Here is a 26,569-nt window from a genome sequence, read left to right on the forward strand (position 1 = left end):
GCCCATTTTATTGGTGTATAATTACTCATAATATTCTCTTATTATTGTTTGTATTTCTGCTGTGTTGGTTGTGACCTCTCCTCTTTCATTCTTGATTTTATTTATTCGGGTCTTTTTTTTTTTTTTTTTTTTTTTTTTTGATCAAACTGGCTAGGAGTTTATCAATTTTGTTAATTCTTTCAAAGAACCAGTTCCTAGTTTCATTGATCTGTTGTACTGGGTTTTGTTTGTTTGTTTGTTTGTTTTGTTTTGTTTTGCTTTTGGTTTCAATAGCATTGATTTCTGCTCTAATCTTTATTATTCCCTGTCTTCTGCTGGTTTGGGGTGTTATTTGCTGTTCTTTTTCCAGCTCTTTAAAGTGTAAGGTTAGATTGTGTATCTGAAACCTTTCTTCCTTCTTTAGGAAGGCCTGGATTGCTATATACTTCCCTTTAATGACTGCCTTTGCTACGTCCCAGAGGTTTTGGGCTGTGGTGTTATCATTTTCATTGGATTCAATGTACTTTTTAATTTCCTCTTTAACTTCTTGGTTAGCCCATTCATTCTTTAGTAGGATGTTCTTTAGTCTCCAAGTATTTGTTGTCCTTCTGTGGTTGATTTTGAGTTTCATAGCGTTGTGGTCTGAAAATATGCACGGTATGATCTCAATCTTTTTGTACTTGCTGAGGGCTGATTTGTGTCCCAGTATGTGATCTGTTCTAGAGAATGTTCCATGTGCAAATGAGGGGGTTTTTTTTAATGAGGGTTTAATTTATTTTGAGAGAGAGATAGTGAGCAGGGGAGGGGCAGAGGGGGAGAGAGAGAGAGAGAGAGAGAGAGAGAGAGAGAGAGAATCCAAAGTAGGCTCCACATTGTCAGCACAGAGCCTGATGGAGGGCTTGAACTCACGAACCATGAGATCATGACCTAAGCTGAAACCAAGAGTCAGACACTTAACTGACTGAGACACATGGCAGCCCTAATTAGGCAAATGAGCCTTAAAAGAATATTTTAGGGGCTCCTGGATGGCTCAATTGGTTGAGCATCTGACTCTTCATTTCGGCTCAGGTCATGATCCCAGGGTCATAGCATTGAGCCTTGCATCGGACTCTGTGCTGAGCCTGGAGCCTGCTTGGGATTCTCTCTCTCTCCCTCTGCTCTGCTCCCTTTCTCACTCTCTCTCTCTCTCTCTCCCTAAAATTAAAACCAATTTTTTGAAAGATTATTTTTATCAGAAAGAAAGGGGGGGAAGAGAGAGAGAGGAAGGAAGGAAAGGAAGAAACCAAAAAGCAAAAAAAACTTTATATCCAAAATTCAGGTTGAAAACCCTCGATTTTAAAACTCCAAGTAACATACATAACACCGAAACTACCAGGTGATTCTACAAAGAGAAGATGTCACTTTTATTACAAGAAAACAAACTTTCCAACATTTCCTGGGGTTTTGAGCACACTGTCGGTTGAATCAAGCCAAGTGGCAGACGTGGACTATTTCAGCTTCATCCAAGCCCCACCCCACAGCGTTGCCATAGATAAAAGCATAGCTTGGTATTTATATTTTGTTCTATTTGCTGTTTCATAATAAAATTGCTTTCGCCGCTCACGTCTGAATGCGGCTTCAACTGTACGACGTGCCAGCATGGGCCCGAGCCCCCTGCTCTCTGCTCGCTCCCACCATGAGGCTGGGGTCCCCCGGTGGACCACAACTACAGTATTTTACTTCACATTGTGATCTGATCTGATCAGATCAGCGAAACTTGCCGCAAAAGTTATTGTATTGGCCAAGCACGGTCTCTGAGCTCAGAAAACCGGGAAGAGCTTTATAAAAGGAAATACAATAAACAGTTAGCGAGGGCCAGAGAGAAGAGATTCAAACTATTAAAGGGTTTCAAACTGAAGTGCCTTGAAGCCCTTGCCCCCCCTTTCAGTTGGAAAAATTTGCAGCCATAATGGAGAAATCCTACTTGGAATTTCTGCTCATTAAAACTGAGTTTACACACTTGGTCTTTGTTTCGCCATCCCTGGGGCCCCATGGCTACAAGTGTCCTGGTCCCCCGGTGTCAGTGTGCCATAGCCATCTCCCTCTCCAATCCATTTTACCTTAGAACTCACAAGTAGAGTCCGGCCTGGCTTCTCCTCTCGGGGGTTCTATCAGTTTCCGCCCCATTCTCTAATTACCATTTGGTAAAAAAACAAACACACAAAACTATTTGTTGAAAAGAATATGGACAGACAGCCTCCGATAGACTTTGTTTCAAATCTTGGCTCAGTCACTTCCCACCTGCAAGGCCTTGAAATGTCACTGCTCAAAGGTCTGTGGTGCTTTAAGTAAGACGTGTGCCTTGTTCTCGTCTGACACACGGTGAGCACCCAGTAAAGATTAGTTCCTTCCTCTCTGCTGGGCCCAGAGTCCCAGCTCACACCGTCCATCCAGCTTAGCTGGAGTAGTGGGCCCTTGCCATTTCGTTTGGCCACCCGGCATCTCGACCCCGTCTGTGTTTGGGGAATTTCTGCTGACTGGGTTTTGGTGGCAATTTCGGGGAGTTGCTACTGAGGGTGCTAATCTAATGAAAGGTGCTGGTGGGTGGCTGCACATCGTCTGGTCTTCAGTCTTCCTTGCTTCTAGGGCAGTGGCATGCAGCCTGGGCTCCATGATCACAAAGGCTCTCACCGTACGATGACACAGGATGGCAACACAAAAGAGACGGGTCAGGGTTCCGCCTCTCCTGGGCGAGGACGGCACCACAGGAGGCTGGAAGGGGGCCCTCTTGGGGCAAATGTGGCATCGATGCTGACAGCATTAGCAGTCGCCAGAAACCCACGTTCTGGTAGAAAAGACACAAGACCAGAGCCAGTCACAGAATTCCAGCACTCCCAATCCACGTGCGATCGGGAGCACGCATGGCGACTTACTAAAGACAAAAAAAATAAATAAATGCGTATCACTCATCGATCCCTCTCGCTGATAGAGCAGCAAAAGGCCAAGGACTAAGAACCAAAGCAAAACCCTGATTGCCTTTGCGATCCAACGCTCCCTACTGAGAGTAAAAAAGTGCCCTTTTATGAAACCTGATAATAGAAAGGAATCTACATAAGTCTAAGCATTTGACAGGATTTTAGATTCTGACTTGCAAGTTGAACCGTTTAAACCTCTTCGGTGTTTTCAGATCAGCGAGCTTACAAGAAGCTGTGAATCAGCTTCCACTATTTGTGCTCTCTTAGGAATGACGCTATCGAGTTTCCGCCTACAATTTCTGTTCCCACCAGGCTCTCCTCCCGCCGGGCAAGGCTGTGATGGGGAGGCTGACAGAGCCAGTTGGGTAAATGAGCTGGTAGAGAAATGACTAGCAGCTGCAGCCACAGCCGGGTGCAAATGCACAACTTCACACGGAACAATCAAGAGATTGTTTTCAGAACTCGGCTGACATCATACACCGGGAGCCTTTTATTCATCATCTGCACGGAACAGAGACAGAAAGGGGCACTAATTACAGAGAGGCTGCTCAGGGAGCAATCCGGATTTTATAGCAGGAGCCTGCCCTCTCCTTGTTTGTGATGGTGTGAACAATAACCTTGTTTCTCGTCTCTGATAAAGGGTGCATGAGAACTGGAATGGTGATGACAATATCACTCCTATTTCCTTACCTATGTCACCGGGCTGCCCGTCTGGACCATCACCTGGGATGCGCTCGCTCCTTGGGATTCGTATGCTCATTTTTAAGCCAAGATTAGAATTACACACTAGTGGTGAAACGGAGAGTTTTGAAAGGCGTGCCTAATTATTCAGTGTTGTGCCTTCTGGCGCTAACTGGGATTTCCTAGGTCCCAGTGAGCCCTGGATTAGATCGAGGTTGGCAAACTCTGGCCCACGGGCCGAAAGTAGCCACTGCCGCATTTTGTAAACAGAGTTGTACTCAGACCCAGCCACGCCCACGTTTGGCTACCTCCGTGACTATCTTCCATGGCTGTGTTCATGCAACGGGAGTTGAGCTGAGAAGTTGCAACAGAGACCATCTGACCTGCAAAGCCTAAAATGTTTACTCTTTACCCTCGACTGAAAAAGCTTGCTGACCCCTGAGATAGATGCTTGTCTCGTTTCTCAGCCCTACAGAGGTGATGTGCTAACTACTGCGGTCATATGAACTGTTTCCTCAGTTCTAACCACATGTTTGCCTGGGACAAGGCAGAATCAAGAGGGCAAATCAGAGGTTCTCTTCCAAACATGGACTTCCTTGGAATTTCAAATGTGACCAAATGATTGGAATTCTTTTTTTTTTTTAATTTTTAACATTTTTAAATTTATTTTTGAGAGACAGAGCATGAGCGGGGAAGGGGCAGAAAGACAGGGAGACACGGAGTCCGAAGGAGGCTCCGGGCTCTGAGCTGTCCACACAGAGCCCAATGTAGGGCTCAAACCCACAAGCCGTGAGATCATGACCTGAGCTGAAGTCAGACGCTTCACCAACTGAGCCACCCAGATGCCCCGATGATTGGAATTCTAATGTAAACACACAACAGAGAGAACTAAAATAAAAGCCCACTGGCCTAATCCAGGAAGGATTTGCTTTTATAGTTGAGGGTCTGAAGGATGAGACTGTGTGACCTTTCCTGACCACATAATAGATCTTTGGTTTAAAATCCCCTAAAAAACCAAGGTGCCTGGGGCGCCTGGGTGGCGCAGTCGGTTAAGCGTCTGACTTCAGCCAGGTTATGATCTCGCGGTCCGTGAGTTCGAGCCCTGCGTCAGGCTCTGGGCTGATGGCTCAGAGCCTGGAGCCTGCTTCTGATTCTGTGTCTCCCTCTCTCTCTCTGCCCCTCCCCCGTTCATGCTCTGTCTCTCTCTGTCCCAAAAATAAATAAATGTTGAAAAAAAAAAAACCAAGGTGCCTGGCTGGCTCAGTCAGTAGAGCATGTGACTCTTGATCTCAGGGTTGTGAGTTCAAGCCACACATTGAGGGTAGAGTGTACTCAAAAAAAAAAAAAAAAAAAAGAAAAGAAAATCCTCTAATGAACCAGTTAGAATATACCTGTTGAGAATCTAGCTTAGTTGTTATTAACCCTTTTGAAGGGTGGGGGCAGGGGGTTAATACTTCTGAAAAAATGACATATACACAGACATCCACAATTTCATTTATAATTTCTGTGGGTTCTTGGGCTCCCAAGAAGATGATCCATGAGCCCCAGATTAAGAAACTGTGATCATTTTTTTTTTTTTGCTAGTTGTGGGAAAACAAATTTTACAAAGCACTAGTCAAAAGAACCTGTTTTCAATTAACTTAATTAGCAATTAGCAAGTACATACTTGGCAATTAATTTAAAATTAGCAGCATCTACTAAATGCCCAATAAGTGGGTACATACAGTAACACTGACGTTGAAAGAAGAAAGAGATGATTGTTGTTTAATAAGGTGAGAGAAGGCTTCAGGAAGAAATGTGATTTACCTAAGCTCTGAAAGAATATCGAAGTGTGAGATGTGCACAAGGGAGCAGGAGGGGCTGGCCCAAAACTGTCTTCAAGGTTCAGAGAATTCTCAGTCTTGGGTTTCTTCCCTGTTGGCCCCAGGCAGAGGAGCATCTAAAACGTCCCTAAAGGAACCTCCAGATTCTGAGGCTTCAGAAGAAATCGCTACACTTTGTCTATTAGCGCCATTGTGACTTGCATTCGGGACAACACTGGATCCCGGCCAAAGTGGGTTTCGTGGGTGCTGGGCCTAACGCTCTCTTTTGCCTTCTCAAAACGTGTCATAATTTAACAAATAGGCAGTGGTATTTTCATTTTGAACTGAGCCCCCCAAATTTTGCAGCCAGTCCTGATCCCGGGGGAAGAATGGATCCAACAGTAATATGATCAAACATGGGTAAGAAGGCAGTGAACCGTGTGGCTTCGTCCCCCAAGCTGGGACACCAGTCTAAAGGGTGAGGGAGCTCCAGTTCTTATGTGCCATACGGAGGGCTTGTCACCAGTTCTTATGGGTCAATTTAAACTCCTTCGAATGATCAGATGAAGCTAATTATAATCCTCTAACTTCGCTCATAGCAAGGGATGCCCCATCTTTCACTTGGGCAATTAAAACCTGCTTTCCTACATTTTAGGTTTTCTATCACTTTTTTTTAAAGAAGAAAACCAATCCATAAATGCTATGACTAAATGAGGGGAGAAAGATTGTAAGATTTATTTTTTTAAATATTTATTTTGGGGGGAGGGCATAAGCAGTGTAGCAGCAGAGAGAGGGGGACAGAGGATCCGAAGCAGGCTCTGCACTGACAGGACAGAGCCCGACGTGGCGCTCGAACTCTCGAATGGGAGATCATGACCTGAGCCGAAGTCACACACTCAACTGAGTGAGCCATCCAGGTGCCCCAAGATTTATTTTCAATTTCATTATTTATGTCTTTTATTTTAAAGCTCACTCTGTATTCTCATTTCTCCAAGTTGCTGTAACAATTCAGGTTGGTCTCTTTTACCTAGCCTGAGTCTTTGGTTCAGGAGGCTCCAATCCTCTGACCTGCAGTGAAGGACCAGCCTTTCCCCCTCTTTAAGCTTTACGATGTTCCTTGCACAGTTAATTCAAAGCCATTTCCCTCAGGACTTTGGTTGCCATTAGAGATTTTGCTTTTCTTCTGAGAATGGAGAACTCCACGTTTGAACAGAGTGAAAGAAAGCTTGCTACTTACTGCTGGAACAGCCAAGGTTCCAACTTGGTTTAGAGAACTCAGTACTGGGGCACCTGGCTGGCTGCTGGTAGAGCGTGTGACTCTTGATCTTGGGGCCATTGAGTTTGAGCCCATGTATGGCTTTTTACTTAAAAAAAGAATGCAGAACTTAGTATTTATCCGACAGATGACCACAGCAATTCCATTACTTTGAGAACAAATTTGAACTCTTCCTCGGGGCATAAATGCAAAATGGAAAACAAATGAGGTAGAAGGAAAATGACATTAATGGACCACATGCTTCAATGACGCTTCATTCAGGAGAGCCAACCATTTTCTATAAAAAGAATAATATCTGAACGTGATGATTAAGAAACCAGAGTTTGGCTAAGCTAAACACAGACAGGACGTTCTATAGTCAAATTCAGGGTGCTTTTTTTTTTTTTTTTTTCAACGTTTATTTATTTTTGGGAGAGAGACAGAGCATGAACGGGGGAGGGGCAGAGAGAGAGGGAGACACAGAATCGGAAGCAGGCTCCAGGCTCCGAGCCATCAGCCCAGAGCCCGACGCGGGGCTCGAACTCATGGACCGCGAGATCGTGACCTGGCTGAAGTCGGACGCTTCACCGACTGCGCCACCCAGGCGCCCCCAGGGTGCTTTGATGGGAATGATCAGCCACGTAATTTAAGTCTTTTGTGACTAGACAGAAGAGGGAAGTTTGTGTGGTCCTACAAGATCAAGAAGGGAGATGCCTTTAATCAGTGGTATTCAAGTGGGGTCTCTAGGTCCTAGAGGAGTCGCAGAGATCAAAATTATTTCTGTAATAAAATATGAAGGTGTCATTTGATTTCTACCGTGTTGACATTTGTACCAATGCTGCTAAAGCAACGGTAGGTAGAGATACAGGGTCCTGGGCCTGAGTCAAGGCCCTCAACTATACTGGGGGCCCCATTAAATCTGTCACGGCCCTATGCTTGTAGTTACAAAAAACGAACAAACAAACATGTCCGTTTCACTGAAGAATGCCCATGATGAGGTAGTAAAACTTTAAATCTCAACCTTTTTAATAGTCTTAAAAAAGGAAACTTTTAATGTCAACCCTTGGAACAATCCACATAACAAAATGGAAAGTACCCATAGAGCACTCCTGTTGCACATGGAAGTACAGTAAATGTCTCGAGAAGTCCTTAAGCAATAGTTCGAGTTGCAAGCCTTTGGTTGCCACGGTGCACTATCTGTACCTGAAAGAATGACTGACGGACTGTGGTCGCTCAGACTCGAGTTTGTTGGACACGTTTTCAAAAATCCTGTCACTGAAAGGAAAACAACAGAAGGTATCTGTTGCCAATAGTAAGATTCAGGTTTCGAGCAGAAATGAGGTTATTGAAAACCTGTCAGTCACCATGGACTTGACAGCTTTCCAATATCCCAAGAATTTTCTGACAAGATTGGTGTTGATATGAACAGGAATGCTTTTTTGATACGTATAGCAACATTTGGAAGACCTGCAGAATTCAGACAACCAATATTTTTCAAGAGATCAATGCATGCCGTGACCAAACTATGCATGGGTAAAGCACCCACTGAGAGTGCGAACGAGAACAATAGAGTTTAACGTAACAGCATGAATCTGAAACTACACTGTGACTCACCTTTAAGAAATGACGCTGGTTGAGAAACTCAAACCCACCATTATTTTTTTTTTAATTTTTTTTTTTTTTACATTTATTTTTGAGAAACAGAGTGAGACAAAGCGTGAACAGGGGAGGGGCAGAGAGAGTAGGAGACACGGAATCTGAAGCAGGCTCCAGGCTCTGAGCAAGCGGTCAGCACAGAGCCCGATGTGGGGCTCGAACCCACGAACTGTGAGATCATGACCTGAGCCGAAGTCGGACGCTCCACCGACCGAGCCACCCAGGCGCCCCAAACCCACCATTATTTGAAAGGGCTGTTGAAATACTTCCTCTTCCACAGAAATATCTGAGTGAGGCCGGATTTCCTTATACACTTCGACTAAGAAAACAGATTGGGACAGATTCAAATGAAATGCCAAAGCAGAGAGAGGACTCCTGTCTTCTATTAAGCTAGACATTAAGGAGATTTGCAAAACTCCCAAACAGCACCACTCGTCTTACTCTTTTTTTCGGTTTGCTTTGGAAAACACTTACTTTCGTAAGAAAGTGTTATTTACGTGATGGGGTTATTACTGTGTTTTTACATAAATCAGTAAGTATTTTTACAATTTCTCAATCTTATTTTTTAATATCAGTAATTTAGCCCGTTGTAAACAAAAGCTCTCGAGGCTCGTCAGCTTTTCTAACTAGGCTCCCAATGTGGGGCTTGAACTCATGACCTTGATATCAAGAGTCACGCGCTTCACCAACTGAGCCGGCCCGGCGTCCCAGGCTCTTCAATGTTTAAGAGCCTCAAGGGGTCCTGAGACCAACAAGTTTGAGAACCCTTGCCTCATATGAACTAAATACAATTGGAGGACACACAACCAACAGTGAGTGCTACAGACTCTAAAGGAAGCCTCCAGCATGAGATGACTGAATCCAACCAATTTCATGGCGAATTTGGCCTCTCGCCATTATATTTGATCCAGAACAGAAAGGATATTAACCTTTTATTTTTTTTTCTCATTAAATTCCGCCGCTTGGCAGTAACCATGTTAAGACGAGCAGATTAGTAGATTATGTAAGGAAGGGTCCCCTGGGTTTGGATTTAGATTGTTATACTACTTGATTTTCCCACTCTTGAGTTCCCCTCTTGCCCAAGACCATAAATGCAACAATTTCCCAGCATCATTCCAGGAGTCTAAACAGTCTTTGGAACAGCTGCAGAATGTTGATGGTCTCAGGATTCCTTAAAGGAATCTTTAAGGAATTTTTCTGTGGGTGGGGGAAGCCACCGCCCATGACTCTTCATTAAATGTTGAAAGCTCGCCCGCCCGCAACAATGAAAGAAACCGTGGATTCCTCAGAATCTCAGTGCAGATAAACTGTCCCCTCTTCCATAAATGAGGACTTGCTCCAGACAACTCTCTATCGCCTTCTTCCTTTCTGTTTAGTGAAAAGCCTATGCTTGATAAATGGGAAAAGCAAACGGTGGCTTCCGTGACTGCATTCACTTGAACACATTCCGCCTGGCACTGACTTCCTTCCTAAGGCTCACAGCTGGTCAAACTGTAGGGCCTACCTGCCACGGGAGGGACAGAAATGCAGCCAGGGCCAAGGCGATTGTCTCCAGGGACACGCTGAGCAGTATCCCAAACATAGATTCACTTTACTGGGGATGAGGCCAGAGGGTACACACAGCACCCACAGCTCCTCAGCACTGCACTGGGTCCCGCTGCAGGAAGGGACGGGGACCCAGAGCATAACGGGCCCCATGAAACTGAAGCCGGAAACATCTGGCCGGTTGGTGGCCGGTTTCTCCTTAGTTCCTTCTTCTGTGTCAGGGTTCATTACAATTGTCAATTTACCATTCTGAGTTGAAACCAGTAAGTTAGCAGAACATTTTGGGATGGGGAAGATCCCAGAAAGATTTCTACATGCAGATCAAATGAGCATACTCACGAATGGTAATGAGTTTATACCTCTGACACTGGGAGGATCTGGACATCAGTATTGAAAGGGAAACCTCAGGCACCCTTCCGGCCCCATCAAATCACAAAGCTGCTTCTTATATACCTCTCAATTTGACTGTTTTTGACTTTCATTTTTATCAGATTTTTGAAGTTCTGTTTTCTTTTTAATTTTTTAAACAATATTTATTTTTACAGAGAGAAAGAGAGAGAGAGACAGAGAGACAGAGCATGAGTGGGGGAGGGGCAGAGAGAGAGGGAGACACAGAATCGGAAGCAGGCTCCAGGCTCCGAGCTGTCAGCACAGAGCCCGACCTGGGGCTTGAACTCACAGACCGCGAGATCATGACCTGGCTGAAGTCGGACGCTTAACCGACTACACCACCCAGGCGCCCCAAGTTTTTAAAAAAATGTTTATTTATTTTTGAGAGAGTGCGGGCAGGGGAGGCGTGGGGGGGGGGGGCACAGAGGATCCAAAGAGGGCTCTGTTGACAGCAGCCAATGGTGGGGCTTGAACCTATGAATCACGAGATCATGACCCAAACCGAAGTCAGACGCTCAACCAACTGAGCCACCCAGGTGCCCCTTGAAGTTCTATTTTCTGAGAAGTTTTGTAAAATTTGGTGGCTTCACACACTCTATGGATGTTAGGTGAGTGGTCTCAGTCGGGTCCTGTAGACCCAGGGTAATTTCATCAGTCATCTAACACGAGAGGCCTCGCTACAGGTCCCTAATAGTTAAATACCTTTAAAAAGTTAAACTGATATTTATCTAGATAAAATGTGTATCTCTTCTTTCTCCCCATTAAGTCGATTGTATTAAGGTAACCTTTCCAATCTGCCCCAAACTGAATCAAACAAATAAATGAGTCAAACAACACTCTCCAGCCAAGACTATATCAAAGGCCCCAGTATTTCCAGTTTTAGTGACTCAGGAAACAAAGACTAAGTCTCAGACCTACTGACTCAACTAAATTGAATTATAAGGATGAAAACCAGACTCTGAACTATGGCAACCGTCTAGGCAAGGCCGTCCTGAGCCGTGAAGGCATTTAGGTTCACTCCTTTTTAAAAGCGTGGTTACATTTTGGAGCAAACGTCACTCTCAGTGTAAAGTTAATTTCAAGTTCTTCTGCTCAGGAACTAGATTTTCCCATGTTCCCAAATCGGTAATGTCTTCTTTGCAACCCAAAGCCTCCATACTCTCTGTTACTACAGAAAAGAAATAAGCAGACAGCCTTTCCACACAGTCAGCCGCCCCAGTGAACAAACACAAAGGAAACTCAAGATATTTGTAATCACTCCCTGTGAAATCTCTAGCAGAAGCATAGGTGGGTTGATTCCAACGGCATTCACTTCCTGCTCTTGCCATATGAGTAAATGTCAGGAAACAACAGTGCCTTGAGTACTCAGCCCACAGAGGACAACTGTGGGTGAAGAATTACCCAAAGATGGAGAAGAGGGACCCAGAGAAGCAACTTGCCTAAAGAGGTAACTTGTAAATACACTACCGAGGACACCTTGGAGACCTAGATCTCTAACGAGGTATCTGAAGTCCACTTCCTCAGGTCTGGAATGAACCGAAGAACATTGCATGCAGCTATAAAAAAGAGAATTCTCCAGTGTTGATTGAGCATTATTTAAGGGAGAGAGAAGATATGGGGCACCTGGCTGGCTCAGTTGGTACAGTTGTGAGTTTGAGCCCCATGCTGGGTGTAGAGACTACTTAAAGATAAAATCTTTAAAAACAGAAAGGGAGAAGGAGAAGGATATGAGATTATAAGATCCTCAAGGGTAGGTTATTATCACTGATCTTTGCATCCACAGTGCCTGGCATGGTAACCAATATGTGGTACTCAGTACACGCTCACTGATCTGTTTTATGGTAGAAATCTTGGCTATTAGAAACATTTTACCAGACATCCTTGATAAGCCTGAGGCCATTTAATTTTCTTAGGTCATCTAATTTTCCGTTTCCTAATTCAAAGTTTGCCAAGCACACCGCTGGTCACAGATGTGTTTTCCCCACTGTCCTGCTATCCGGAACATCCCTGGAGAGTGGGTACAAGTATTCTGGTCGCTGAAAAGGACTTTCTCCCACTATAAATTGATAAATTGGAATCCTGGCCTATGAAATGTGAGCATGGGTCAGTATACTAGAGTCTGACTCGCTCCAGGTAAACTGATAATAACCGAGTTACCAAACCGGTAAAGCTCAGGACAAGACTTCCGCCTGCGCTAAGCCCTAAAGAGAGGGCCACAGATGCGAGGTCCTGCCTACGCTGTAGGCCACCAGTCCTGACACCAGTATGAAGCCTACCCACCACCGGCAGCAGTCTAATAGTGGCATAAATAAATGAGATGCAGCTACGTAAATAAATAAAGATAAGCTTTAACACGTTTGCTGCTTTGAATGGTAAAAGGTAATGAGAAATGGAAGAGAATGGAGCAAACTAGGTGAACATACAGGTTTCGGAGGTTAGGAAAGCTAGGATTGCATTTGGTGGTTACTTTGTGAATTTAAGCAAATTATTTAACCTTCCTCAATCTCTCAATTTTCTTTGTGAAACTGAGACAATAATCATATCCATTGCATTAGGTTGGGAGGAATGAGAGAATCTACAAAAAGATTTAAAATTTTCCATTGCTAGCAAAATGGCGGACTAGAGAAAATCCTCCCACTACAGAATGCTTAAGGATGCTGAGTTCAAAATTATTTTTTTTTTAATCTTTAAAAATGTATGGACTAGGTCTCAAGAGAGTAAAACCTTCCTCTGAAATCAGGAATGAAGCTGTAGGATCAATCCAAGGAAATGAGAAATTATCGGACATTCAGCTAGCCTGGAGGCACCTTCCGGTCCCAGATGGTCCAAGCTTTCATCTTAATGGAAACATGGGTGGGCAAGGGATTAGGGGGAAGGAGAACCAAAGACCACTACAGAAAGACAAGGCACATAAAAGGCTATGCCTTTAGAGAAATGTTAAATAAGGGAAAAACATGAACACCCCACCCAGGCAGCAGACAAGGAAAGTCATCTGTCTCAGTCTTGACTTTTAGTGGAAGAAGAAAAAGTCTTCCCGAGTCAGGTTGTCAGATTTAGAAATAAAAATACAGAGTGCCAGGGTTTTCTAGAGCAGGGAAACTATTCTACACTTGTCCAAATCAATAGAATGTACACCACCAACAAACCCTAATGTAAACTATGGACTTTGGGTGTTAAATCTGTGTCAATGTTGGTTCATTGATTGTAATAAACATACCATTCTGGTGGGAGATGTTGATGGAAGGGAGGCTGTGTGGGTGTGGGGAGGAGGGGTATGTGAGAACCTAGAACTAAATGCTCAGTTTTGCTGTGAACCCAAAGCTACTCTAAAAAATAAAATCTATTTATTTTATATAAATAACATGCTTATACTAAAAATGTATTCACTGTCGATTTGAAATTCAAATTTAACAAGGCACCCCGTATTTTTTATGGCAACACTGCCCTTCATAATCCATGGCTATCAGCCAGACCTAATATGGATTTGGGTCATGAATTCACATTACCTGTCTAAAAACTGTAAACTAAAATATTTTTATTAAATAGATCAAAATTTGTATTGTCCCTAGGTGCCTGGTAAAAGCAAACAAAAAACTTCTTCCTATAAAAAAATGCATCTTTACCCCAGGCCTCAAAATATTCCCGCAGTAGGGGTGCCTGGGTGGCTTAGTCAGTTAAGTGCGATTCTGGCTCAAGTCGCGATCTCGTTGATCTCACTGTGCTGATGGCATGCAGCCTGCTTGGGATTCTCTCTCTCCATCTCTCTCTGCCCCTCCCCTGCTCTCTCTCTTTCTCTCTCTCGAAATAAATCAATAAACATTAAAAAAAATTCCCACAAATAGATTTCAAACAAATGTAACATTACAATAGAAAAATACAAGGAAACAAAAGGACCACAGAAAAAAATACATGGACCAGACTCACCAGGACATTAGATATTGGACTAATCAGATATAGAAAATAAACCATTTAAATAAATAAATCAGAAATTGAAACCATAAGCGAGAAGAATTTTTATATGACCAGAAACATTAAAAAACTAACCTCTAAAATAGATAAATATAATTATTGAAATGAAAAACTCAAAGAAACCATTAAAAAGCAGATTATACATGACTGAATAAAAAATCAATGATCTAGAAGCCAGAATCCAGCACCAAGAAAAAGAAAGAAAAATATGAAGGGAAAGTAGAATACGAAAGCTTGAGTAAGAACTAAAAAACATTCAATGAAATTCCAAAAGGAGAGGAAACTAGAATTTTCCAAAACCGATAGTAGTTTTAAGGACTGATAAACCCTCAGAATTAAGAAGCGTAAAGAATACCAAGAAAGATCACTTTATTATTCATCAGTGGATGAATCGATACAGAATATGTGGTTTATACATACACGATGGAATACTACTCAGCCATAAAAAAAAAACCACAAAATTTTGCCATTTGCAACAACATGGATGGATCTAGAAGGCAGAATGCTAAGTGAAACAATTCAGTCAGAGAAAGACAACTACCATCTGATCTCACTCATGTGGAATTTAAGAAACAAAACAAACACAAAAGAGACAAATGTAAAAACAGACTCAAATATAAAGAACAAAATGATGGTTATCAGAGGTGAGGTGAATGGGGAGATGAGTGAAATAGGTGAAGGGGATTAAGAAGACGCTTATCCCGGTAAGTGCAGAGTAATGTACAGAATTGTTGAATTGCTATGTTGTACATTATGTGCATAGTAATACAACACTGTATGTCAATTATGCTAGAATTAGAAAAAATAAGAAATGAATAAAATTTTTAAAAAACCAAAATTCAGAATACTGACTACCTTTTGAGAGAAAACAGTGTGCACAATCGTGGACTAACGTGCAGGGAACTCCAGATATTTATAATGTTCTATTTCTTTTCTTCTTTAATGTTTATTTTTGAGAGACAGAGCATGAGTGAGGGAGGGGCAGAGAGAGAGGGAGACACAGAATCAAAAGCAGGCTCCAGGTTCCACACTGTCAGCGCAGAGCCCGACGTGGGGCTCGAACTCGCAAGCCATGAGATGATGGCCTGAGCCCAAGTTGGATGCTTAACCACTGAGTCCCCCAGGCGCCCCTATAATGTTCTATTTCTTAAGATGTATGGGGGGGGGTCCAGAGGTTCACTTTATTATTATGCATCCTAATACACATGCACATCAATATTCCTTTTCATTACCAAATATTTATAAAAACATGAAAAATGTTTAAAAAGACCTTATTGTGTAGTGCACATAGTCAGCATTCAGTATCTAATGATAACACAACAGCTGCTGTGCAGTCACCAGAAGATCTCTAGTGGCATGGGCCTCAGGGGCACTGGGTTGCTAATACTTTCCAGCTAGGACCCCCTATTCATGTATGTGGCTGGTCTTGTCATGGCGACAACTCAGGAGAATGAAGTGGTCCTTCTTCTTTACCAGCAGCCTGATTCATCTTTACCCCTTCATCCTCCTCATCCATCCACCCATCCACCCATCCATCCATCCATCCATCCATCCATCCATCCATCCATCCAATAAATATTTAAGTACCTCCCAAGGTCTGGGAACCTCCAGACTTCAGCTTTCATCCAAAGTCCTACAGTTTGAAGAATCTTAGGGCAACAATCGGTTAGCAAGTTATAGATACATGACTGGAGTCTAGTCCAAGGTGTATCTGATCCCTCTCCCTTGACCACCCTTCTACCAGTGTGTTTTGAAATGGATTGTTGTGATTCATAAACTTGCATAATACATGATTCACAAGCTTCTCCCACACATTCGTGATTTTCATCCCCTCAATTCTGGTAACTGAAGCTCCCAGCTCACATGCACCGACGTGAAATGCCTTCATGACAAGTAACCAGGAGATTTTATCGTGAACTGACTGCGATATTAGAGAGGATCTGTGTGTAGGTTTCCTACTGCTGCTGTGCCTAACTATCACAAACTTGAAATAAGATTTGTCACCTACAGCTCTGTAGGTGGAACACCCAACAGGGGTCTTACCGGGCTAAAATGAAGGGCTCAACAGGGCTGTGTTCTTTCCTGGAGAATCTTTTTCATTGCCTTTCGCAGCCCCTGGATGTAGCCCATGTTCCTGGGCCGCTGGCCCCTCCTCCGCCTTCAAAACCAGCAATGTCAGATCCAGTCCGCACGCAGAACTCCCCACACCCGCTCTTCTGCTTCCCCTCTCCCCACTTTTAAGGACCCTTGTGATTTCACTGGATCCACCGGATAATCCAGGATCATTCTCTAGTCTAGGCATCAGCCGATGAGCACCCCTAATGCCTCTTTGCCATATAAAGGAATATGTTTAGGTTCCGGGGATTAGGACGTGGACATCTTTGCAGGTAGGGGTGGAACTACTCCACCGATCATACTATGAGACATCACTCATTATTCCCGAATTTTCTCTCTAAATTAGATGATCAAAAAGTAAGCCATCGGGATCATGGTATCTCTACCTTCCAGAGAAATGATTTACTTAAGCCATGCCTTAATGTCTACCTTTAGAGAAGATCCAAGTGTGACTGAACAACCTCTGTGTTTTTCAGAAACGATTGAAGTTACTGTTCAGCACGTTATTCAATGTTCTTTTAATGTAAGAGCCTACCTTATAATTTTTTGCTAGAGTTTAATACCAGGAAAACGTCTGATTCAGCGGATGGATTCGCCAAATGAAAACAACGTGGACCACAGTCTTGTCTACCTTGCGCTGGTGGCCAGAAAATTTCAGAATGAAATTCACCCCACTTCCTGTAGTTTCTGTTTTGTTTTAGCTCTAAAAAAATTTTCTCATTTTGGGTTTTTAAAGTTACTGCAAGTACTCTAAACAGTAGTCACTTCAGGGACGCCTGGGTGGCTCAGTCAGTTGAGCGTCTGCCTCTTGATTTCGGCTCAGGTCACAATCCCAGGGTCATGGGATTGAGCCCCCACGTTGGGCTCCACACGAAGCATGGAGCCTGCTTAAGATTCTCTCTCTCTCCCTCTACCCCTCTCCCCCACTCATGTTCCCTCTCTAAAATTTAAAAAAAAAAATCTTCTAAAAAAAAGAAGTAGTCATTTCTGTCTTAATAAATATAATGAAGGGGCGCCTGGGTGGCTCAGTCGGTTAAGCGTCCGACTTCAGCTCAGGTCACGATCTCGCGGTCGGTGAGTTCGAGCCCCGCGTCAGGCTCTGTGCTGACAGCTCAGAGCCTGGAGTCTGCTTCGGATTCTGTGTCTCCCTCTCTCTCTCTGCCCCTCCCCCGTTCATGCTGTGTCTCTCTCTGTCTCAAAAATAAACGTTAAAAAAATTTAAAAAATAAATAAATAAATATAATGAAAACATCTATTAACCTTTTTTAAAAAAAGAGATTACTTTCACCTACTTTTGAAAAACTTACAAATGCTTTAGCAGGTTCAGAATACTGTAATTAAGAAATATTAAGATTTTCTAAGAATTTATGCCTAATATGTACTCAAAAGATATTTGGTGAATAACACCTAATAACCAGTGAGCACTATAGCATTTTATTAAATCTAGCTCCACGGACCTAAACGCTGCTAGGATATTCTATGGTTTCAAGGCCCCAAACCACCACAGTTAATAGGGGAAAGCATAGATAGCCGGGGATATGCCTCCCACTCTCACTTCTAGAAGTGCCAGCTACAGGTTCCTTTGGCCACACTTTCACATGCAGAGCAATTAGGTACAAATAAGCCTCCCAGCATTTATGTGGGACCACAGTGCAGCCTGACCTGCCTTTTCTGCTTGGTATTCCTTTAATCACCTTTACGCAACCTGTGCCTCCAGCAAATGGGACCCTTCGGGGTTCCCCAAAATTCCTTAACTTACGCTGTGCTCTGTACTTAGCATATTGCCCCATCTTCTCACACTCTGGGAGTCCTCCCATGTGCATCCTTTTTAAAAATAATAATTTCCTAAGTTTATTTATTTACTATCGAGAGAGAGGGCAAGCTGGGGAGGGCAGGGAGAGAGAGGGAGACACAGAATCTGTAGCATGCTCCAGGCTCTGAGCCGTCAGCACAGAGACCGTGAGATCATGACCTGAGCAGAAGTCAGATGCTCAACCCACTGGGCCACCCGGGCGCCCCTCCCCCATGTGCATCCTTAAAGGCCACCTTCTCCATCCTGCCTCCTGCCATGCAGGCTCTCTCTTGTGAAACCCCACGGTACTTTGTTTCTTATGGTTCTTACATTTTATGTTCTACTTTGTAATGCAACTGTACGTGCACAGACACACACACATGCTTACGAACCATTTGCATTACTTATCTTTATAATCCCTTTTAGAAGAAAGTGCCTTGTAAATGACATGCGCTCAAAAGTATCCATTGAATTTAACTGCATATAAATTCCCACATATAATTTAATTATATGCATAACTTTTGTGCTAATAGGAATAAAAACCATGCTACCACTTATTACACTGCATTACATTTTGCGGACCAGTTTATCTGGATAGTTCGCCCAAAGGTTTGTTGAAATTCGAATATATTTAATTTAAGATTCAACAGCTCCCTCTCGTGGCCTCTGTGGGCAACTGAGCTTGCTGGACTCCAGAGTTAAAACAATTTCATTTTATTTTTGGTACTTAAATTTGAAGTGGTTCTCAATAATTTCAGTTTTAATGTTAAAAACTGATTGCCACTGAATGGTAAATTTCATCTGGCATAAAAGTGTCATTTTTATGCCAAGAATAAATATAGGCAGTTCTTGGTCAATGGTTTCCATCTCAAATGACTATAAACCTGTTGTTAAAAATATGAATATAGGGGTGCCTGGGTGGTTCAGTCGGTTAAGCAGCCAACTTCGGTCAGGTCATGATCTCGCGGTCTGTGAGTTCAAGCCCCGCGTCGGGCTCTGTGCTGATAGCTCAGAGCCTGGAGCCTGTTTCAGATTCTGTGTCTCCCTCTCTCTGACCCTCCCCCATTCATGCTCTGTCTCTCTCTGTCTCAAAAGTAAATAAGCGTTAAAAAAAATATATGAATATATTTTAATTCAAATGTTAATAAATATTTGATTAAGGTTACAAAGCAAGTTTTCAGAAGGTCACGTATACTTCACCAGTACATGAGAATGACTATATCTTGGAACTCAGTGACAATACACAACACTCTATTTTTGCTTTTTCCAAATTCTGGAACAGTATCAGTTACAAATAACTTAAAAGCTCAAGCATTTTAACTATACAATCAAATGTTCAAGTTGAAATGGAACAACATAAAACAAGGAACCAAGTAAAACTGCAAAACGTTACACCCCAAAGTATAGCTCTTAATGAGGCCCAAATCTCTTAAGACACCATGCCCATGGCCTGGGGGTTTCGGCCGTGAAGGGGAAAGCTAAGGAGGTCAAGGTCTGGCTGTTGGTGGGTCTCCACACTCCGTGGCGGGCTTCCCAAGGAAGCAGCCCAAGCCAGAGCATCACACAGTGAGAGGCTAAGCTCCAATAAAGCTAACTGTCTGAATTCTGGAAGAGCACAAAATGCTGCAGCTGGCCAGAGGCTCTCCAAAGTACTCCAGGGAGAAAGTGATGGGGATCCCAACCTCCCCCGTCTTCACTGGCTCCAGAGAGGACGAGAAGAAACAGAAGCGCAACACTGAAATCTACAGCTATCATTGCTCATGTGACCTCCTTTGAGAAAATAAAACATCTATTTAATAGAAGCTTTTCTTGTATCCAGAATGTATCTTTCCCTTTGGAGTCCCACTGTTGCCTAGGATTCCAAGAATTATTTACAAGCATTATAATTTTTGTGAATACTTTGATAGTTTCCCCTCTGGAGTTGTGTTTTTATATAAAATCTGACTTCAGAGAAGCATTTTCATTAGTGATATTTGTTCTAATTGGGAAGGATGCACAAGAGGAAAAAAATAGAGAATACACACACACACACACACACACACACACACACAGTAAGTTACATAATCATTTAGTGTGTGACATAAAAAAATGTTTTAAAATACACAAAAATTATTGCTGGATATTTTTTTTCATCCTAAGTTTACCAAAAAGCAAAACAGAACAAAAAACATATAGAAATTGGAACTAATTCTACTGCTATTAAATTGGTAGTTATTCTATAGTATGTTATAAAAATGCATAGTGTTTTTTCGCTTTCATTGATAAAAATCATATAACCTTGGGGCTCCTTCTTCTTTAGAAACACATTCACTTTCCCTGAGTATCACCCAAATTATAATAATATGCCCACTGAAATCCACCCAGTCAGAGATGTTTCACTACTCTCCTTCATACTAAATATTAAAAACAGGCTCAGTAAATTTTTAAGAGTTTCTCATAATTTCTTTTCACCAAATGATTGTGAAGATACAAAGGAATATGATAATCCACTTACACAACATACAAAAATTTGGAACCCAAATGCCATCATGTAATTTGTCCACAAACAAATACAAATAGTTAAAAATTGAAAAAAAATGCATCAAAGAAGCAAAATATTTTTCACTTCAGGTCAACGGTAAATGGCAAATGAATGGCGACATCAGGTAAGGTTGATGGTACACGAAATCAGCGAACTTCAACAAAGCCATCCAATCACCTAGCTAAGAACCTGCACCTTCTTGTCATCAATGGCTTCTAATGAATAGACACCTCTGAGTTTCTGACATGTAATGTAATCTCAGATTGGATTTTCTAAATTTCTCATTGCTAACTCAGTCAAAGCTTCCCATATGCCATTACCCACTTTAGTTGGAGAATAAGGAATACAAAGATATTTCATTTAATACTTAAATGGACTTCCTTAGACTCTTTACTTGTCTGTCTTTAGCCCCAATGTGGAAATCATGTCTATAAATAATGCTGAGACAAACATGATCTTTTGCAACACTTCTATCTGTCCATCAGAAAAGATACTTTGGCCTCACAACCATGAAGTGATTATTAATATAACTTAATTTATAAGAAGACATAAATACGTCATATACACGTATATACATACTAAAATGTGTTAAACCCTAAAGTTATATCCATCCAATAAAAAGCAAAAGGCCCCAGAACACTCCCAGGTTTTTATCACAACAAAATATCTTAAGAATGTAACAGCCTCATGTTTGATTTTCCATTGGGGCGAGGTGACTAATTCGCATTTGCTTACAAAATAAAATCATCCCCAAGTTCGCCCACCAGTGGATTGGCCAAAACAGCAGAATAGTTGGTGGCAGTACTGAACATTAATAAAGTTCGTTTATGACCCAGAATTATAGTAAGAGGAGGCCTTAACTTCAAAAAGGAAGACGTCACCCAAAGGGCCTGATGGGCGGTATATGTTGAAAGTCAAGAAAAAGGTGAAGCTGTCAGTCTGAGACTCCAGAAGAAACAGAAGAGACAGTGGGGTGGGGGAGGGGATGGGGGTCTGGAGGCCATTCTTACCAGGTTTGGAGCACTGGCGACTCTTAAGGACAAGTCCTGGAAAGGAAGGAAAAGATGTGCTGTTAGTGCGCAGATGTGTGAGAGATCATTGGAAGTTAAATTAGAATGTCAGTTCTCTATTTGATCTGAAAAAATATATATTGAGAAAAAATAAATTCTGTGCGCGCACACACACACGCGCACGTAAATGCACGCGTATACATTTACACGCCCTTAATAGCAGATTTTAAGCGCACTGAGAAAATGATGCATTCTACCTAACGTATCTGGATTGCACCGCAACCCCACGGTTCTGGCTGTGTTATTCCGTAACGATGAGCCCTGGGTTTCAAATCCACTGATCTCTGGTTAAGTGCACAGGCTCTGAAGCCAGACTGCATAGGGTCAAATCCCAGACCGCGGTTTCTTGCTGCGTGACCCGGGGCAGTGATTTCATTTCTCTGCCAGGCTAACGGCAGAGAATGGAGTGAGGACTAAGTGAATTAATATCCACAAAGGGCTTGGAGCACTGCCTGGCACATTGTAAGCACATGCAAATGCATGTTGCCATCTTGGGGATTTGCTCTCTGTGGCGAAAAACTGGGCAGCTTCTCGGGAATCCTTGCTCCTTTGCAGACATTTATTAGCTCCCTCCATTGGCCCCCCACTTGGTCCCCCACGTGTAGAGAACTTCTGCTCCCCAGTCCCTACAGCCTCATCCCATCCTTCCGGAGCCCATCACCAGCCCTTGCCTTCCAGAAGCACCCTTCGTGGAAGCTGCCTGCCCCTTCCTAGTTAGGATCATGCTAATTTATGCTCATCATACCATCTGGATGGGCAGCTACCTATTCACTCTTTTATTCACCAACCCAACACGTGTTTATTGAATGCTGGCAGTGGGCCTGGGTGGGAACGACGGAGGCCCGCTGTCTCTGCACCCATGTGATTTATCGTGTCTTTAATCCCATGGGGGGGGGCGGTGGGGGGCAGGCCAGGGGGGAACAGAACTGTCACCCTATTGCTGGAACTGTGTGGCATACCACACATCCTGGAGTGCCCTGTGGGGCTTCTCTCTAAACAAGGACACAATAAATCTTCTGGGAGAGAAAACGCTAGAGACACAATAGCTCATGAGGGTAACGGCAAGGGAGGAGGGGATCGGATGCAGGGTGCTCAGGCTCTGGGGCTCTGTGCGGGTCCCTGGGGCACAGAGCCCGCCTGGGTAGAGTCAGTAATGTCAAATGCAGCTCAATGACCTTGCTGGGTTGTGGGCACAGAGAGGCAATTTTAAGCCAATGTTATGGATGTAGTTTGTATCACTTTCCCACCCAGCTGCTGAGGAAGGATGCTCCAAGTCCTTTCAGCGAGACCTCAAGGAAGTTGGAAGTCAGCGAAATAACATTAGTGCAACGGCCAGGGTGCTGTCAGAAATGGGAAGAATTCCCCTTTGGATGCCGCTGAGGGTATAACTCTGCTGGGAAATGGCCATCCCGGCTACAGGCAGGGCAGCCGCGGCCCATCAGAGTGACCACGTCATAGGAGGAGAGCCACCGTGTGACAGAACGGTCACGCTGGTCTCAGCCTGCCTGCCCAACCAGGAGGAATGGCCCAGAAGCAGAGCAGAAGGACAAAGCCACACACCAAGACCAAGGGCTGACGGACCGTAAGAACATCTGAGGAAAAGGCGCAGAGCGTCCCGAAACCTGCCAGGGGACGGAGGGGCTTGGATGGGGGTTCCTGCCATTTTACTGTGGGGCTCGGAACCCGGACGCTTGTCACCGTGGCTACCACCCCCCGACACACACTGCCCGTGCCGTCCACATCACGGTAGGGCTGGGGTGCAGGTCACCGCAGAAAACAGAGCAACATTCACTTCGTGTCCACACGGGAAGCGTGAGGCCAGCACTCAGGGGGGTTCGGGAACACGAAACTTGCTTCGGGGTTATGGTGAAGTCTCACTAAGTGAAGAAAGTATCCAGGTCATTGTTTAGAAATGACAGGCCTTGGGGGCGCCTGGGTGGCTCAGTCAGTTAAGCGTCCAGCTTCGGCTCAGGTCATGATCTCACGGTCCACGAGTTCAAGCCACACAGAGGGCTCTGTGCTGACAGCTCAGAGCCTGGAGCCTGCTTCAGATTCTCTCTCTCTCTCTCTCTCTCTCTCTCTCTCTCTCTCTCTCTGCCCCTCTCTGCTCATGCTCTTTCTCTCAAAAATAAAATAAACATTAAAAAAATATATATTTAAAAAAAAAAGGAAATGACAGGCCTTGCTCTGTTGAGAAATTACTGCTCTTACCATAAAAATCTAGAAGGTGCCACAAAAGCAACCAGAAAGGGAGGATGGCATGAGGCTGACACAGTGTGTGTGGATTACAATGTCAGCAATTACGCAATTCCTTTCCTCCGTCCCACGCTAAACCAAGCAATCTTTTTTCTCTTTACTGTTTGTTTATTTTTGAGAGAGACAGAGACAGAGCGCGAGAGGGGGAGGGGCAGAGAGAGAGAGAGGGAGACACCGGATCCGAAGCGGGTTCCAGGCTCCGAGCTGTCAGCACAGAGATGCGGGGCTCGAAGTCCCAAAGGCCAGATCATGAGGACGCGTCACCACCACGGGAGCCACCCGGGCGCCCCCAGAAATCTCTCCTTTCAAAGGAGCCCAGTAAGTAACAACGACCAACAAGACGTGCCCGACTTTGTTACAAACTAAGACACGGAGGAAACAGGTGAATCGACTGTTTAACACGGTTTGACTATAAAATAACTGAGAAGACATGGCAGCCAAAAGAACATCTGAGAGAAAATTTTTTTTTATACTTTACATGATTGTATTTTTAAACTGTATTTTTTTAGTAAAAATTGTCAAGTAGCCTCAAAAACGGAGCTGAAAATACCTCTACGAATCTATCGCCTAGATTCAACAGCCATCACTTCACTCCGCTCATGCCATGAATTTTCATTTTGCTGGGTTTTTAAACAGCAAATCCCAGTCTTCCTGGTACTTCACCCCTCGATCATTCAATATCCTCTTTAAAAGGGGACATTTGGGGCGCCTGGGTGGCGCAGTCGGTTAAGCGTCCGACTTCAGCCAGGTCACGATCTCGCGGTCCGTGAGTTCGAGCCCCGCGTCGGGCTCTGGGCTGATGGCTCAGAGCCTGGAGCCTGTTTCCGATTCTGCGTCTCCCTCTCTCTCTGCCCCTCCCCCGTTCATGCTCTGTCTCTCTCTGTCCCAAAAATAAATAAACGTTGAAAAAAAATTTTTTAAAGGGGACATTTTCTTACATAAGCATAACGCTTTCATCACACTAAACAAAATTATCATTCCGTAGTTAAGTCAGCCCTCTAGTTCCATGGTCGTTTTGCTATAACCCCTGAGTTTACAAATAGGTGTTTTTCCAGAAGTTTGGCTCTAAGTCAGTTTCGATTTCAGAAAATGTTTCCCACAAGAGCATCTTTAACCCATATATCACCTGAAATAGAACAATTGTCCAGCTAAAAATGGTAGGAAGCCGTGCTTACTGTGTAAAAATTCTATTTCTATGGAATAACCTGGCATAAACATCTTCATATACATTGTCTTTGTCCGTGTTTAAAATTATTTCTATCCTAAGTGAAATTCAAGAATTAGGATCATCCTAAGAATCCTGTTTCATGCTGCCAAACTTCTTTCCAGAAAGTGCTATAGACAAGTGCTTCTCACACCTTAATGTGCATTGGAATCACCTGGGTATCTTGTTAAAATGTAAATTCTCCTTCTGGACATCTGGGTAGGGGCTCCGCGGTGACATCATGCTATCTGCTCATGGTTTGAATGGTATCCCCCGCCCTCAAATCCATACATTGAAGTCCTCAGTACCTCAGAATGTGACTTTATTTGGAAAGAGGGTTGATACGGATATAATTAGCTTAAAAAAATCTTTTAATGTTTATTTATTTATTTTTGAGAGACAGAGAGAGAGAGAGAGACAGAGAGTGAGTGGGGGAGGGGCAGAGAGAGAGAGGGAGACGCAGAGTCCCAAGCAGGCTCCAGGCTCCGAGCTGTCAGCACGGAGCCGGACACAGGGTTTGAACTCACAGACCGTAAGACCCGAGCCGAAGTCGGCGCTTAGCCAACTGAGCCACCCAGACACCCCCAGATATAATTAGTTTAGACGAGGTCATCAGGGTGGGCCTTCACCCACTCTGACCAATGTCCTCATTAAAAGGGGGATCTGGACACAGACACGCACACACGGAAAATGCCACGTGAAGCCTGGAGCCATGACGCCGGAAGCCAGGAGAGAGAAGCCTGGAACAGATCTTCCCCTGGAGGCTTCAGAGGGAGCACAGCCCTCCCGACACCTCAGTTCGGACTCCCAGCCTCCAGAACTGTGAAACGCTCAGTGTCTGTTGGTTAAGCCCTCAGTCTGGGGTCCTTTTTTCAATAGCCCTAGCAAAGTAATGCACAACCCTTTGCACAGCCCGGGTTAGGAGGATTCCTACTTGGACACACCCCGGCCCTGTGTTCGGGGTTAGGATAAGGACTCCAAGCTTAGACTCTGCAGTCAGACGGGCCTGTGTTCCATAACCTGTCCTGGGTAACCTCGTAAATTACCGAATCAGGCTGAGCTTTGATTTCGTCACTTGTGACACGGCCATGCAGACCTGTCTTGTTAGGGTTTTGCAAGAGTTACATTACAAACACATGCAATATTCCAACTCTGCTGACCTTCAAGAGAGTACTTTTTAGGGCAAAAAAAAAAAAAAAGTGGAGAAAAGCTCAGAAAAATTTGTAGGCAATCAGGGAACAGGTGGGTGGTAAGGAATGGAAGCACAGGTGTGGATTACTCTTTCAAAGCTTTTTCTCTTTTCTTTTTTGAAAAAGAGAAGTTAAAGAGATATGGGACTTTGAAGGACTCACAAGGTCAAGGAAAATGTAATTTTTAGGA

The 26,569-nt window shown here is 43.7% G+C and overlaps 1 protein-coding gene across 5 annotated transcripts in view; it reads right to left on the bottom strand.

Annotated features, from left to right (window-relative positions):
* Positions 1-26,569, bottom strand: part of SPATA13 (spermatogenesis associated 13) — a 349,273-nt gene that overhangs the window by 282,086 nt on the left and 40,618 nt on the right. For all 5 annotated transcript variants that reach the window (XM_045041159.1, XM_045041126.1, XM_045041265.1 and 2 more), the window contains exon 2: positions 21,670-21,705. In XM_045041159.1, the coding sequence (XP_044897094.1) occupies positions 21,670-21,705 (36 nt within the window). The remainder of the gene's footprint in view (positions 1-21,669; positions 21,706-26,569) is intronic.

The sequence above is a fragment of the Felis catus genome, chromosome A1 (genome assembly GCF_018350175.1).
Source record: "Felis catus isolate Fca126 chromosome A1, F.catus_Fca126_mat1.0, whole genome shotgun sequence".
In the NCBI taxonomy this organism is placed as follows: Eukaryota; Metazoa; Chordata; class Mammalia; order Carnivora; family Felidae; genus Felis; species Felis catus.